Here is a 17,064-nt window from a genome sequence, read left to right as displayed (position 1 = left end):
ATTGGATATTGCTTTCAGTTTCTAAGATTGTGTGAGTGTACAGGAGCTGACTCATGAATAAAGACAGTCGTAAAACAGACTTCTATTTCAATGTATGATCATCTCTCAATGTTCTGTTTAACCAGTGTAGTTACTCGTGGTAGCTGCTTTAAGTTTGTTCTTGTTTGTCTTCGATGTTTACACACCAGGTATTGCATTGAGTCAGGTTTTACTTTCTAAGTAGTTTACACTGTATATCTTGGGCTTGAGGTCTGGTAATATAACCAAAGGTTTGGCACTTTGAGTTGGTGAACCACACAGGGACCAACGTTCATGATTGCTTATTTTTGACACGCAGCCCAGTGAATGTTTTTTCAGTCAATAATAGTTGGGTCTGATTGACCGAGTGCCCTTCTTCATTCAGGCACCACACCTGTTGCGGACAGAACTAACCTGTTACAATGGCTGAAGGAAGCAAGGGTATATTCCAAATGCCAACGCTTGGAAGGCCCTTTCGGATCGGGATGTTGTATGATCGACGCAATGACACAATCATCCCAGGTAATGCCAGATCCTAACAGGCAGAAAATCCCAATATTTCAGTTTGAAAGTAAATAATCCAACCAGCATCCACAGACAAAAGTTAGATCATTAAAATCTCAATATTATCAAACTCACAAAATCACACGGAATGTCAAACTGAAAAGTCACTGGAATATAGATCTCAATATCACCCAGAATATAGATCCCAATATCACCCAGAATATAGATCCCAATATCACCCAGAATATAGATCCCAATATCACCCAGAATATAGATCCCAATATCACCCAGAATATAGATCCCAATATCACCCAGAATATAGATCCCAATATCACCCAGAATATAAACCCCAATTTCACCCAGAATATCGATCCCAATATCACCCCGAATATAGATCTCAATATCACCCAGAATATAGATCCCAATATCACCCAGAATATAGATCCCAATATCACCCAGAATATAGATCCCAATATCACCCAGAATATAGATCCCAATATCACCCAGAATATAGATCCCAATATCACCCAGAATATAGATCCCAATATCACCCAGAATATAGATCCCAATATCACCCAGAATATAGATCCCAATATCACCCTGAATATCAGAGATTATCATAGAATTTACAGTGCAGAAGGAGGCCATTCAGCCCATCGAGTCTGCACCGGCTCTTGGAAAGAGCACCCTACCCAAGGTCAACACCTCCACCCTATCCCCATAACCCTGTAACCCCACCCACCACTAAGGGCAATTTTGGACACTAAGGGCAATTTATCATGGCCAATCCACCTAACCTGCACATCTTTGGACTGTGGGAGGAAACCGGAGCACACGGAGGAAACCCACGCACACACGGGGAGGATGTGCAGACTCCGCACAGACAGTGACCCAAGCCGGAATCGAACCTGGGACCCTGGAGCTGTGAAGCAATTGTGCTATCCACAATGCTACCGTGCTGCCTTTGAAAGAAACGATATCGCTTATTGTTACGAGTCGGTTCAACTGAAGTTACTGTGAAAAGCCCCGAGTCGCCCCATTCCGGCGAGGCTGTTCTGGGAATCGAACCGTGCAGCTGGAACTCCTTGGTCTGCTTTACAATGCCAGCGATTTAGCCCAGTGAGCTAAACAACCCCTAATATAGATCCCAATATCAGCCAGAATATAGATCCCAATATCAGCCAGAATATAGATCCCAATATCACCCAGAATATAGATCCCAATATCACCCAGAATATAGATCCCAATATCACCCAGAATATAGATCCCAATATCACCCAGAATATTGATCCCAATATCACCCAGAATATTGATCCCAATATCACCCAGAATATAGATCCCAATATCACCCAGAATATAGATCCCAATATCACCCAGAATATAGATCCCAATATCACCCAGAATATAGATCCCAATATCACCCAGAATATAGATCCCAATATCACCCAGAATATAGATCCCAATATCACCCAGAAAAAAGATCCCAATATCACCCAGAATATAGATCCCAATATCACCCAGAACATAGATCCCAATATCACCCAGAATATAGATCCCAATATACCCAGAATATAGATCCCAATATCACCCAGAATATAGATCCCAATATACCCAGAATATAGATCCCAATATCACCCAGAATATAGATCCCAATATCACCCAGAATATTGATCCCAATATCACCCAGAACATAGATCCCAATATCACCCAGAATATTGATCCCAATGTCACCCAGAATATAGACCCCAATATCACCCAGAATATAGATCCCAATATACCCAGAATATAGATACCAATATCACCCAGAATATAGATCCCAATATCACCCAGAATATAGATCCCAATATCACCCAGAATATAGATCCCAATATCACCCAGAATATAGATCCCAATATCACCCAGAATATAGGTCCCAATATCACCCAGAATATAGATCCCAATATCACCCAGAATATAGACCCCAATATCACCCAGAATATAGATCCCAATATACCCAGAATATAGATACCAATATCACCCAGAATATAGATCCCAATATACCCAGAATATAGATCCCAATATCACCCAGAATATAGATCCCAATATACCCAGAATATAGATCCCAATATCACCCAGAATATAGATCCCAATATCACCCAGAATATAGACCCCAATATCACCCAGCATATAGATCCCAATATCACCCAGAATATAGATCCCAATATCACCCAGAATATAGATCCCAATATCACCCAGAATATAGATCCCAATATCACCCAGAATATAGATCCCAATATCACCCAGAATATAGATCCCAATATCACCCAGAATATAGGTCCCAATATCACCCAGAATATAGATCCCAATATCACCCAGAATATAGACCCCAATATCACCCAGAATATAGATCCCAATATACCCAGAATATAGATACCAATATCACCCAGAATATAGATCCCAATATACCCAGAATATAGATCCCAATATCACCCAGAATATAGATCCCAATATACCCAGAATATAGATCCCAATATCACCCAGAATATAGATCCCAATATCACCCAGAATATAGACCCCAATATCACCCAGCATATAGATCCCAATATCACCCAGAATATAGATCCCAATATCACCCAGAATATAGATCCCAATATCACCCAGAATATAGATCCCAATATCACCCAGAATATAGATCCCAATATCACCCAGAATATAGATCCCAATATCACCCAGAATATAGATCCCAATATCACCCAGAACATAGATCCCAATATCACCCAGAATATTGATCCCAATGTCACCCAGAATATAGATCCCAATATCACCCAGAATATAGATCCCAATATCACCCAGAATATAGATCCCAATATCACCCAGAATATTGATCCCAATATCAACCAGAATATAGATCCCAATATCACCCAGAATATAGATCCCAATATCACCCAGAATATAGATCCCAATATCACCCAGAATATCGATCCCAATATCACCCAGAATATAGATCCCAATATCACCCAGAATATTGATCCCAATATCACCCAGAATATAGATCCCAATATCACCCAGAATATAGATCCCAATATCACCCAGAATATAGATACCAATATCAGCCAGAATATAGATCCCAATATCACCCAGAATATAGATCCCAATATCACCCAGAATATAAATCCAATATCACCCAGAATATAGATCCCAATATCAGCCATAATATAGATCCCAATATCACCCAGAATATAAATCCAATATCACCCAGAATATAGATCCCAATATCACCCAGAATATAGATCCCAATATCACCCAGAATATAGATCCCAATATCACCCAGAATATAGATCCCAATATCACCCAGAATATAGATCCCAATATCACCCAGAATATAGATACCAATATCAGCCAGAATATAGATCCCAATATCACCCAGAATATAGATCCCAATATCACCCAGAATATAAATCCAATATCACCCAGAATATAGATCCCAATATCAGCCAGAATATAGATCCCAATATCACCCAGAATATAAATCCAATATCACCCAGAATATAGATCCCAATATCACCCAGAATATAGATCCCAATATCACCCAGAATATAGATCCCAATATCACCCAGAATATAGATCCCAATATCAGCCAGAATATAGATCCCAATATCACCCAGAATATAGATCCCAATATCACCCAGAATATAGATCCCAATATCACCCAGAATATAGATACCAATATCAGCCAGAATATAGATCCCAATATCAGCCAGAATATAGATCCCAATATCAGCCAGAATATAGATCCCAATATCAACCAGAATATAGATCCCAATATCACCCAGAATATAGATCCCAATATCACCCAGAATATTGATCCCAATATCACCCAGAATATAGGTCCCAATATTACCCAGAATATAGATCCCAATATCACCCAGAATATAGATCCCAATATCACCCAGAATATAGATCCCAATATCACCCAGAATATAGATCCCAATATCACCCAGAATATAGATCCCAATATCACCCAGAATATAAATCCAATATCACCCTGAATGTAAACAGCAATAACCCTCAGAACTGACCCTCTGACCATGCTGCACTCCCTCAGTACCGACCCTCTGACAGTGCAGCACTCCCACAGTACTGACCCTCTGACAATACAGCACTCCCTCAGTACTGACCCTCTGACAGTGCAGCACTCCCTCAGTACTGACCCTCTGACAGTGCAGCACTCCCTCAGTACTGACCCTCTGACACTACCCTCTGACAGTGCAGCACTCCCTCAGTACTGACCCTCTGACAGTGCGGCAGTCCCTCAGTACTGACCCTCTAACAGTGCAGCACTCCCTCAGTACTGACCCTCTGACAGTGCCGCACTCCCTCAGTACTGACCCTCTGACACTACCCTCTGACAGTGCAGCACTCCCTCAGTACTGACCCTCTGACAGTGCGGCAGTCCCTCAGTACTGACCCTCTGACAGTGCAGCACTCCTTCAGTACTGACCCTCTGACAGTGCAGCACTCCCTCAGTACTGACCCTCTGACAGTGCAGTACTCCCTCAGTACTGAGCCGCTGACAGTGCAGCACTCCCTCAGTACTGACCCTCTGACAGTGCAGCACTCCCTCAGTACTGACCCTCTGACAGTGCAGTACTCCCTCAGTACTGACCCTCTGACAGTGCAGCATTCCCTCAGTACTGACCCTCTGACAGTGCAGCACTCCCTCAGTACTGACCCTCTGACAGTGCAGCACTCCCTCAGTACTGAACCTCTGACAGTGCAGCACTCCCTCAGTACTGACCCTCTGACAGTGCGGCACTCCCTCAGTACTGACCCTCTGACAGTGAGTACTCCCTCAGTACTGACCCTCTGACAGTGCAGCATTCCCTCAGTACTGACCCTCTGACAGTGCAGCTCCCTCAGTACTGACCCTCTGACAGTGCCGCTCCCTCAGTACTGACCCTCTGACAGTGCAGCATCATCTTCTTGTTTTTATATTGTGACACTGTACTGAACCTCTGACAATACAGCTGTCTGTACTGACCTGACAGTGCAGCACTCTCTCAGTACTGACCATCTGACAGTGCAGCAGTTCCTCTGTACTGACTCTCTGACAGTGCAACACTACCTCAGTGCTGACCCTCTGACAGTGCAGCACTCCCTCAGTACTGACCTTCTGACAGTGCAGCATTCCCTCATTACTGACCCTCTGACAGTGCAGCACTCCCTCAGTACTGACCCTCTGACAGTGCTGCACTCCCTCAGTACTAACCCTCTGACAATGCAGGACTCCCTCAGTACTGACCCTCTGACAGTGCGGCACTCCCACAGTACTGACCCTGTGACAGTGCAGCGCTCCCTCTGTACTGACCCTCTGACAGTGCAGCGCTCCCTCAGTACTAACCCTCTGACAGTGCAGCACTCCCTCAGTACTGACCCTCTGACAGTGCAGTACTCCCTCAGTACTGACCCTCTGACAGTGCGGCACTCCCTCAGTACTGACCCTCAGTGCGGCACTCCCTCAGTACTGACCCTCTGACAGTGCAGCACTCCCTCAATACTGTCCCTCTCATAGTGCAGCACTCCCTCTGTACTGACCCTCTGGCAGTGCAGCACTCCCTCAATACTGACCCTCTGACAGTGCAACACTCCCTCAGTACTGACCATCTGACAGTGCAGCACTCCCTCAGTACTGACCCTCTGACAGTGCGGCACTCCCTCAGTACTGACCCTCTGACAGTGCAGCACTCCCTCAGTACTGACCCTCTGACAGCGCAGCATTCCCTCAGTACTGACCCTCTGACAGTGCAGAATTCCCACAGTACTGACTCTCTGACAGTGCAGCACTCCCTCAGTACTGACCCACTGACAGTGCAGCACTCCCTCAGTACTGACCCTCTGACAGTGCAGCACTCCCTCAGTACTGACCCTCTGACAGTGCAGCACTCCCTCAGTACTGACCCTCTGACAGTGCAGCACTCCCTCAGTCCTGACCCTCTGACAGTGCAGCACTCCCTCAGTACTGACCCTCTGACAGTGCAGCACTCCCTCAGTACTGACCCTCTGACAGTGCGGCACTCCCTCAATATTGCCCTTCAATACTCCTGTTACAGGTGTCTGTTTGTGGGACTTGGCAGAGCTGCTTAAGAACATCGACGTGCAGCCAAAACCCAGCTCTGCCTTTCACGTTCTTTCCTCGGAATCCATTCAAGACAAAGCTTTCTCCTTGGGTGTGGAAGCCCCTCTGAAGGCCAGCTTTCTGAGTGGAATGGTGGAGGTGAGCGGCTCAGCCCAATACCTCAACGACAGCAAGAACTCAAATCAGCAAGCCCGGGTCTCTCTCAACTACCAAGCAACTACCCGGTTCGAGGAGCTGACCATGAGTCAACTGGGACCCCAGCACATCAACTACCATTCCGTCTTCAACCAGGGCTCAGCAACTCATGTTGTCACGGCCGTGCTGTACGGTGCTGAGGCCTTCTTTGTGTTTGACCGGGAATATTCATCCAATGAGAACGTTCAGGATATCGAGGGAAGCCTGGAGGTGATGGTCAAAAAGATTCCCACTTTCCAGATTGAGGGAAAAGGCTCCTTGAAGCTGACTGACACAGAGAAACAAGTTGTTGATACCTTTAGCTGTAACTTTCATGGAGATTTCTTACTCGACAGGAACCCAGTGAGCTACGAGGAAGCTGTTCAAGTTTACTCAACGCTGCCCAAGTTACTGGGTGGCCAGGGAGAGAAGGCAGTGCCAATGAGAGTCTGGCTGTACCCTCTGACCATGCTGGACAATAAAGCTGCCCAGATTGTTCGGGAGATCAGTGTCGGTCTAGCCAATCAGTGCGAGCTGGTCTTGGAGCAATTCAATGACATTGAGATGAGATGCAATGATCTGGTCAAACACCCATCTGCCAGAGCTTTCCCCGAGTTAAAGACAAAGATCGAAACCTTCAGGAGATTGTGCCTGGAATACAAGATGGTCCTTAAACAAGAGCTGGCAAAGGTGCTGCCATCCATCCGTGGGACAGGACAAGGGGAAGGCAGCCTGGTAGAGATATTGGAAGGGAAAGAACGCTCTCCATTCAGCCTCACCTCCCTGGACACTTGGCTGGAGAAGACTGAGAAGGAAGTGAACACAGTGGATGTGTACCTGGCCATGCTGGGCGGAGTGGATATTCTGAGCAAGAGCCAGTTGGACAGAATCTTGGCGGACCCAATGATTGAGCATGTTGTCTGCTTCACCTTCACCTCACTGCAGGATAACGATACAGCCCTACAGGGACTCTCCAACTACCTCAAGACCCCAAGGAATGTGTCAGAACGAAGCCACCCATCAGAAGGTGACCCAAGTCGGCCGAGTGAGAGTTGGTTTGATGAGGCACCGGTGTCAGAACGAATGAGGAAGGAGGCACGGCTGTTCCGACAGTTTATTGAGTTCAACAAATCCTGTGGGAAAACCATAGATCAGGGGAGCAGCAGGATTGTGATCGCTTCAATCCATGACAAGAGTTGTTCTGGAGCATCGGTTTTCATGTATGAAGAGGGAATTCTGCTGAATAAGAAATTCGCCCAGCAGAAACCTGACATTCCGCAGGTCAGAGAAATAACTGATTCAGGTTTAACTCTGCAGCTCAAGGCCCCTGAAGTTAACATTGGACCAGTGCTGATGTTCAAGGTCGGGCACAAGCGGATTGTGGACGATGATTGGACCTGGGATAATACACAGAAAGATGCTGAGGAGTTCAGAGTGTCTGGCTTAAATCTACACACAGAATACCACTTCAGATTTGCCGCTGTCTACAAGCCGTGGGTGGGTTTGCTCAGTGATCCCATTGCTAAGGTCAACTTCAATCCTATCATAACATCGAATACATACAGGCCAGTAAACCGAGATTGATCATTCCTTTGGCAGATTTCAGTGTCACCACAGTCTCATGTGCAATGTACAATATTAATCTTTAGCTTCTTCTGCTGCTCTAATGTATTGGATTCTTTTTCAAAATACAAAGAAACAGCTAAAGGTGCAAAGGCACTTTTTTTTTTAGTCTCTGCTGAAATCAGCTGACCTGCAAATTGAGCTTATTAAAATGATATTGGGATCCTAGTGCAGTTGGTGGCGTAGGCGATGGGAGGGGAGGGGAGGGAGCAAGACAAGCATGGTAAAGAGAGTGAGAGGGAACCTCAGGAGAAGATGCAGCACCATCCAGGGAGATAGTGGATGAGTCGAATGTGAGACAGGGGGGACAGTGGAAGGGGTGCCGGAGGAGAGTGGGCAGGACAAGGGTTATTTTCAGGGCAGCTGATTGTTGAGTATTTGGCCCGTCTTGGTGAATTTCAGCAGAAAGTATTGTTGCCCTGTGTTCTCTTGCTCCAAGTTGTATAGTAATTGTTTCAAAGATAAATAAAGGCGGAGTGACACTGAATGTATTAGCTTTTGGTTATTGATCTGTCACCAGTCACGGGCCATTAAATCCACACTGAATAAACTAGATACATCGCTAACTGAGGCAGAGGAAGATTTCAGAGTACGGGAGCCCCAGGGGGAGAATCCTCCTCCAACAGAGAGGGAGAATTCACAACACAGAGAAGCAGAAAAACAATATCCATCATCACCGAGAGACGGAAAGTTCAGAAAATGGAGTCAGCGGAACAATCTGTTATCCCACAGAACGAGAGAGAGTTCAAACACAGGAGAGAATTCAGAACACAGGAAGGCAGAGAGATAGACAGAGAATTGAGAACACAGGGAGCCAGGGGAGAAATCTTCCTCCACACGATGCTAATTCATCCATTGCTTTTTATTTTTCCAATTGAGGGACAATTTAGTGTGGCCAATCCACCTACCCTGTACATCTTTGGGGGCGTGGTTGGGGGTGGGGGAGGGGGATGGGGGGGGGAGACCATCAAAAACGTGGGGAAAATGTGCAAACTCCAGACAAATAATTGGTGCCATGAGGCAGCAGAGCTAACTACTGCGCCACCATGCTGTGCGATAATTTTAAGAAAAAGAATATACAATAAAAATAATATGTGAAAAGGAAGAAAGATAACTTTCGTGAAAGGAGTAATGGTGTCATATCTGAAGAAGACAGACAGATCTTTGAAGAAAAATGTTTGATTTGGTCTGTTCCACGACAGCTACACCAACATTGGTACACACGTTACTGTCCCCTCGGTGCGGACATAATGATAATCTTTATTGTCATTGTCGGTTTACATTAACACTGCAATGAAGTTACTGTGAAAAGCCCCTAGTCCCCACATTCCGGCGCCTGTTCGGGTACACAGCGGGAGAATTCAGAATGTCCCAATGACCTAACAAGCACATCTTTGGACTGTGGGAGGAAACCAGAGCACCCGGAGGAAACCCACGCAGATACGGGGAGGATGTGCAGACTCGGCACAGACAGTGACCCGAGCCGGGAATCGAACCTGGGTCCCTGGTGTTGTGAAGTAACAGTGCTACCCACTGTGCTACTGTGCCAAGTTTCTGAGTAACCCCAAATGGCTGGGCACTACGGTCAGTCACTCCATTTCTGGCCCTACATCCTACCGTGGATGAATATTCCACCTGGCTGAAGCCCCGGGGCTCCGAAGGAACTATATTTTTTGACTTCATTTCAGTCTCTTGAACCCTGATTTCCCAAATCAAATCTCAGCTCTTATCAGTGCTTCCCACAGGTACCTCAAGGTTTGCAATAGCCAGGTGGTTTACAAAGCTCTCAATGGTATTTTCTCATCAGACATCAATCACGTATTATTATTTTTAAAAATAAATTTAGAGTACCCGATGATTTTTTTCTAATTGAGGGGCAATTTAGCGTGGCCAATCCGCCTCACAGCCACATCTTTGGGTTGTGGGGGTGAGACCCACACAGACACGGGGAGAATGTGCAAACTCCACACAGGGCCGGGATCAAACCGGGCCCTGAGCGCCGGAGGCCGCTATGCTAACCACTGTGCCACCATATCAATCTCATATTATGTTCATCAATTAAGTCTCATTGCTGTTTCAGATTTTCTTTAATTTGTTTTATTCAAAATTTTTACAAAATGTTACAAACCACTACAGAAGCAAACAACAAAGAACATAATAGTAATAATAAAGAAAAGCAAATTAACAACTTAACAAAGCAAGGTGAGGTATCTGTCCTTTACATGTAAAATCAATCCACCACCCATACCCCCCCCACCCATACCGCCGCCCCCCGCACCCCCACCCATACCCCCCCCCCCCCCACCCATACCGCCCCCCCCCCCCCCCCGGTTTGCTGCTGTTGACCTCCACTTAATGTTCCGCGAGAAAGTCAAGGAACGGTTGCCACCGCCTGGAGAACCCCAGCAAGGACCCTCTTCGGCCAAACTTTATCCTTTCCAAACTTAGAAACCCAGCCATGTCACTGACCCAAGTCTCCACACTTGGGGGTTTCGCTTCCCTCCACATTAACAAGAGCCGTCTCCGGGCTACCAAGGAGGCAAAGGCCAAGACTCTGGCCTCTTTCGGCTCCTGCACTCCCGGATCTTCTGACACCCCAAATATCGCTATCCCCCAGCTCGGCTTTACCCGAGTGTCCAAGACCTTGGACGTAGCCTTTGCAAAGCCTCTCCGGAATTCTGTAAGTGCCGGGCATGCTCAAAACATATGGACATGGTTTACTGGGCTCCCTGAACACCTCACACACCTGTCCTCCACCCCAAAGAACTCGATCATTCTCGCCACTGTTATGTGCGCCTGATGCACCACCTTAAACTGAACCAGGCTCAGCCTGGCACAAGATGAGGAGGAATTGACTCTGCCCAGGGCGTCTGCCCACAGGCCCTCATCCAGCTCCTCACCCAGCTCCTCCTCCCACTTACCCTTCAGCTCTTCCACTGAGGCCTCCTGCAGCCCCTGGTATATGTCCGATACCTTTCCGTCCCCTCCCCACACGCCCGCGACCACCCAGTCCTGTATCCTCTGGGCCGGTAGCAGCGGGAATTCCCCCACCTGCTTCCTCAGGAAAGCCCGGACCTGCAGGTACCTAAAGGTATTCCCTGGGGGCAACCCAAATTTCTCTTCCAGCACCCCCAGGCTAGCAAACGTCCCGTCAATAAACAAGTCCCCCATCCTTTTGATACCCGCTCTGTGCCAGCTTAGGAACCCACCGTCTATTCTACCTGGAACGAACCTGTGATTGTTCCGTATCGGGGTCCAGACTGAGGCCCCCCCCCCCCCCCCCCCCCCCCACGTGCCATCTCCACTGACCCCAGATCCTCAATGTCGCCATCACCACCGGGCCCGTGGTGTACCGTGTCGGCGGGAGCGGCAGCGGTGCCGTTATCAATGCCCCCAGGCTAGTATCCCTGCAAGACGCCTCCTCCAACCGCTTCCACACCGCCCCCTCCTCCCTCTACTACCCATTTCCGAATCATGGATATATTCGCTGCCCAGTAATAGCTGCAGTTCGGCAGCGCCAGCCCCCCCCCCCCCCCCCCCCCCCCGGACTGCGCTCTCACGTGGCGGCCTGTTTGCCCACACAAATCCCGCAATAATCCTGTTCTCCCTCCTGGGGATGAGGATGGGAAGGCACTGGAAGACGAACAAGAGCCTGGGAAGGACCGTCATCTTCACGGACTGCACCCTGCCCGCCAGGGAAAGCGGCAGCATGTCCCACGTCTTAAAGCCCCTCCATCTGATCAACCAGCCGAGCTAGATTGAGCTTGTGCAGGGCACCCCAACTCTTAGCCACCTGTATGCCCAAATAGTGAAAGCTCCTCTCCGCAGTTGGTGTGCCAGCATCCTGCTTGCCTTCTCCCCATACTCGTACACCGCTCCTCGTACCTTCCTCCACTGAGCCTCTACCATCCCTATGGGAAGCAAGTCAAACTCCGCCTGCAGACTCCGCCGCTCTTTTAACAACCCCTCCTCGGGGGATTCCGCATACCTCCTGTCCACCCTAAGTATCTCCCCCAGCAACCTCTCCCTCTCCATCCTATCCCTCTTCTCCCTGTAGCTCCCCTCTGATAACTGCCTTCAGCGCCTTCCAGACTCACTGAAACCTCCCCAGTATCGTTGGTCGCCGCATAGCTTTGGATAATCCTCCGAATCCGCCCACAGACCATCTCATCCGCCAATAGCCCTACGTCCAGTCTCCACGGAGGGCGTTGGCCTCTCTCCTCCCCCAGCCCCAACTCCACCCAGTGCGGGGCATGGTCCGAAATCGCAATGGCTGAGTACTCTACCCCCTCCATTCTCGGGATTAGCGCCCTACTCACCATGAAAAAGTCAATCCGCGAGTACGCCTTGTGAACATGGGAGAAGAAAGAAAACTCCTTCGCCCTTGGCCGAGCGAATCTCCACGGGTCCACTCCCCCTATTTGGTCCATGAACCCCCTCAGGACCTTGGCCGCTGCCGGCCTCTTACCCAATCTAGACCTAGACCGATCCAATGCCGGGTCCAGGACCGTGTTGAAGTCCCCCCACCCCCCCCCCCCCCCCCCCCCCCCGCATTATCAGACTGCTTGACTCCAAATCCGGAATCCTACTCAACATCCGCTTCATGAACCCTGCATCGTCCCAGTTCGGAGCAGACACATTCACTAACACCACCCGGACCCCCTGCAGTTTGCCACTCGGGGGCGGTATTATCCGCCATAATACCCCCCCCGCCTCAAATGCCACCCGCTTTCTCACCAAGATTGCGACCCCCCCTGGTCTTCACATCCAGCCCTGAGTGGAAGACCTGCCCCACCCATCCCATCCTCAGCCTGGTTTGATCCGCGACCTTCAGATGTGTTTCTTGTAGTTTGGCTACGTCTGCCTTTCACCCCCTTAAGTGCGAAAACACATGGGCCCTCTTGACCGGCCCATTCAGGCCCAGCACGTTCCAAGTGATCAGCCTGGTCGGGGGTTTAATTACCCCCCTCCCCCTGCCGACTAGCCATCTTTTTTAGGCCAACCTCGTGCCCGCGCCTCCCGCACACTCCAGCCCCCCAGCCGGAGGCTCCCCGTCCCGATCCTCCCCTTTACTCCGAAAATTGATTCCCCTCCAGTCAGCAAAGCAGAATTCCAGCACCCCCCCCCATCCCCCTGCACCCTAGTCAAGCGTTTGCTTAATCCCCCTCCCCCCCCCCCCCCCCCCCCCCACATTGCACTCCCGCAAGTCAGCTGACTGACTCATGCTGACCCCCGGCCTCTCCTGCCTCTACCTCCAATGCCCCTGTTGGCTCCCTCTAGGGGCCTCCAACCTCACCCCCCCCCCCTTAACTAAGTGGGGTAGAGAGAGTCCTCCCCCGACACTCGTGTGTAGAGAGAAAAAAAAACACAACTCAAACAAACAAACAGACTTTGGGTTACTACCCCCAACGTTGAGCGAATAAACTGCTCTCACTGTCTGGCCCGACCCTATCACCTGTGACTCAGCCCTTCCCAACTGCGACCCAGCCCAGAACCCCGAGGGCCCAGAACCCCGAGGGCCCAGAACCCCGAGGGCCAACCCCGAGGGCCCAGAACCCCGAGGGCCCAGAACCCCGAGGGCCCAGAACCCGAGGGCCCACAACCCGAGGGCCCAGAACCCCGAGGGCCCAGAACCCCGAGGGCCCAGGGCACAGGGAGCAACAAAAACAAAAGAAAACACAGGGAGAAAACCCAACAGAAGGACCCCCCTCCCCCAACCCCCTCCACCACCCCAGCCCCTCACCACCCCACCACCCCTCCCCCAGCACCCACCCCCCAGCCCCCACCACCCCACCCCCCAGCCCCCACCACACCCCCAGCCCCCACCACCACCCCCAGCCCCCACCACCCCCCAGCCCCCACCACCCCCCCCCAGACCTAAGGCAGACCTTAGCAAAGTGTCCCTTTCGCCCGCAGCTGCTGCAGCTCACGTTGCGGGCCGGGCATTGCTGCCGGGGGTGTTGGGGCTGGCCGCAAAAATGGCACGATAGTCTTCCGTGGGGGGCGGGTGGCCGCGCGGCGCAGGCCTGGGGCAGCCTTTGGTCGGGGGTCCACGATGGCGTCGCGTGATCGGCCGGGAACGCAATTAGGCTTTGGAAAGCGACCTCCAGTGAAGTAGCCAGTTTTACTGTGTCGTCCAGCTCCTGGGCCCTTTTCTCAAGGAGACGCTGCCGCACATAAATGGATCGACACACCGCAACGTACACATCTCGGACGGTGAGTTCCATGTGCTGAGTGGCTGTCACAGCCTGGTAGTTACAGTTGCGTGCTAGGGCTTTGAGGTCGCGTAGATAGTCATCTAGCCACTCCCCAGGGCGCTGGCGACGAGTTGTGAAGATGTGTCGAGCGTAGACTTCGTTCACGGGCCGCACGTACAGGCGGTCGAGTATCGCGAGGGCCTCAGTATAAGAGTTAGCTTCATCAAGTTGAAGAGAAATTTGATGGCTCACCCTTGCGAGGAGAATACACCTTCTGTTCATCTGTAACGGAGGAAGTTGTCGACGCAGTCAGGTAGGCCTTGAAGCACCGAAGCCAATGCAAAAAATTTCCTTTGCCTCTGCAGCCTGTGGATCGAGTTCCAGTCGGTCAGGTTTGAGGGCTGATTCCATAATAGTTCTTTAAGCCGATTAAATTGATGCGACCATCAATTCGACCAGAGACACGAGTTGGAGTAAACTGTGGCTTTAATCGGCTTACAACTGAGCCTGCCTGCGGCTGCTTGATACTGAGGGCGGTCTCGCAGGACCTCAGCGCTTATACTCCCCAAAGGGGGCGGAGCCTAGGGCAGAGCCCTGTACATGCTGCTCATTTCCTCCTGTGGGCAGAGCCGCACAGTGGCTCACAGATGGGGGCCCACAGGGACAATTAGTATCGTGTAGTCGCAGGCAGGCTCAGATGTAAGCCGATTAAAGCGACAGTTTACTCCAACTCGTGTCTCAGAGTGAATTGATGGTCGCATCAGTTTAATCGACTTCAAGAACAGTGTGAGTTACCAGTTACCCATTCACCACAGTGTCGCTGGGTCAAAATCCTGCAACTCCCCTAACAGCGCTGTGGGTGTACCTACACCTGAGGGACTGCAGCGGTTCAAGAAGGCAGCTCACCACCACCTTCTGAAGGGCAACTAGGGATGGGCAACACATGCTGGCCGAGCCAATGATGCCCACGCCCTGTAAATGAATTTGTAAAAACCATCCAGTCCGATCGATGTCTTCAGCTTTGTCTGTGGCTCAGCCAGTCCTGCCACCATTGAAGCGACACAGGAGGATCCCACCAATGGGGCGGGCTGGAAAATCCCTCCGTATATCTAAACAGCTGTTGCCAGTGGGGAGAAAAAGCTGGATGAACAGGTCACGACTGATTATTATTAATTAATCAAAGTACGATCATAAAATCCCTACAGCCCAGAAGGAAGTCATCGACCCAGTGAGCCGGCCCAACTCTCTGAAAGAGCACCTTACCTGGGCCCACTCCCCGACCATAACCCCACCCAACATTTGGGCCCAAGGAACAATTTAGCACGGCCAATCCACCTCACGCACTTATTTGGACTGTGGAGGGAAACCGGAGCACCCGGAGGAAACCCAAGCAGACGGGGGGGGAGGGGGAGAGAGAACGTCCAGGCTCCACGCAGTCACCCAAGGCCGGAATCGAACCCGGGTCCCTGACGCGGTGAAGCAGTAGTGCTAACCAGTGTGCGACCGTAGCTGGGTTAAGATCAATGGCTGTCAAGTGCGAAAAATACAAAATTACTTAAAATATTAAAAATCAAAGTAGAGCAGGAATAAAATTGCCAAAGATTAGCGGCCACAGTCCTCAGGCCTACAGCTTCACCATCAGCAGATTCCTTTTAACAACAGGTGCCCGTGACAGCACAACCCTGACTGAGAACTGCTGCTTGGAAAGTGTAGCACTCACTCAGCACTGACTTTCTGACACAGCCCTGGTAGCTCAGAAACAACCTATCCACCATTTTGATAGATAACTATAGACAAGCGAGTCTAAACTAGGGAAGACTTGTCATAATAATAATCTTTATTCTTCAATAAAGCTTCACAAGTAAGCTTACATTAACACTGCAATGAAGTTACTGAGAAAAGCCCCTAGTCGCCACATTCCGGTGCCTGTTCGGGTACACGGTATATTTTCCAATTTAGGGGCAATTTAGCACGGCCATTCGACTTAACCTGCACATCTTTGGGTTGTGGGGGTGAAACCCACCCAGAGACGAGATGTATGTGAAATTCCACATGGACAGTGACCCGGAGCCGGGATCGAACCCAGGTCCTCGGAGCCATAGGCAGCAATGCTAACCACTGTGCCACCGTGCCCCATTAGCCCCTTATTAATCAAGAACCTATCTACCTCTGTCTTAAAGACACTCAGTGATTTGGCCTCCACGGCCTTCTGCGGCAAAGAGTTCCACAGATTCACCACCCTCTGGCTGAAGAAATTCCTCCTCATCTCTGATTTTCAGATCTTCCCTTTAGTCTGAGATTTGCCCTCTGGTTCTATGTTTCCTGACGCACGGAAACATCCTCTCCACATCCACTCTATCCAAGCCTCGCAGTGTCCTGTTAGTTTCAATAAGATCCCTCCCTCATCCTTCTCAACTCCAATGAATTCAGACC

General features: G+C 49.8%; 1 protein-coding gene across 1 annotated transcript; it reads left to right on the top strand.

Annotated features, from left to right (window-relative positions):
• Positions 1-407: 407 nt before the first annotated feature.
• Positions 408-8,523, top strand: LOC119966877 (stonustoxin subunit beta-like). The gene is made up of 2 exons (XM_038798837.1): positions 408-540; positions 6,612-8,523. The coding sequence occupies exons 1-2, from the start codon at positions 441-443 to the stop codon at positions 8,393-8,395; spliced, it is 1,884 nt and encodes a 627-aa protein (XP_038654765.1). The 5' UTR covers positions 408-440; the 3' UTR covers positions 8,396-8,523.
• The last annotated feature ends 8,541 nt before the right edge of the window (positions 8,524-17,064 follow it).

The sequence above is a fragment of the Scyliorhinus canicula genome, chromosome 6, assembly GCF_902713615.1.
Source record: "Scyliorhinus canicula chromosome 6, sScyCan1.1, whole genome shotgun sequence".
Taxonomy (NCBI): domain Eukaryota; kingdom Metazoa; phylum Chordata; class Chondrichthyes; order Carcharhiniformes; family Scyliorhinidae; genus Scyliorhinus; species Scyliorhinus canicula.
This window is presented reverse-complemented; position numbering and strand designations above follow the sequence as displayed.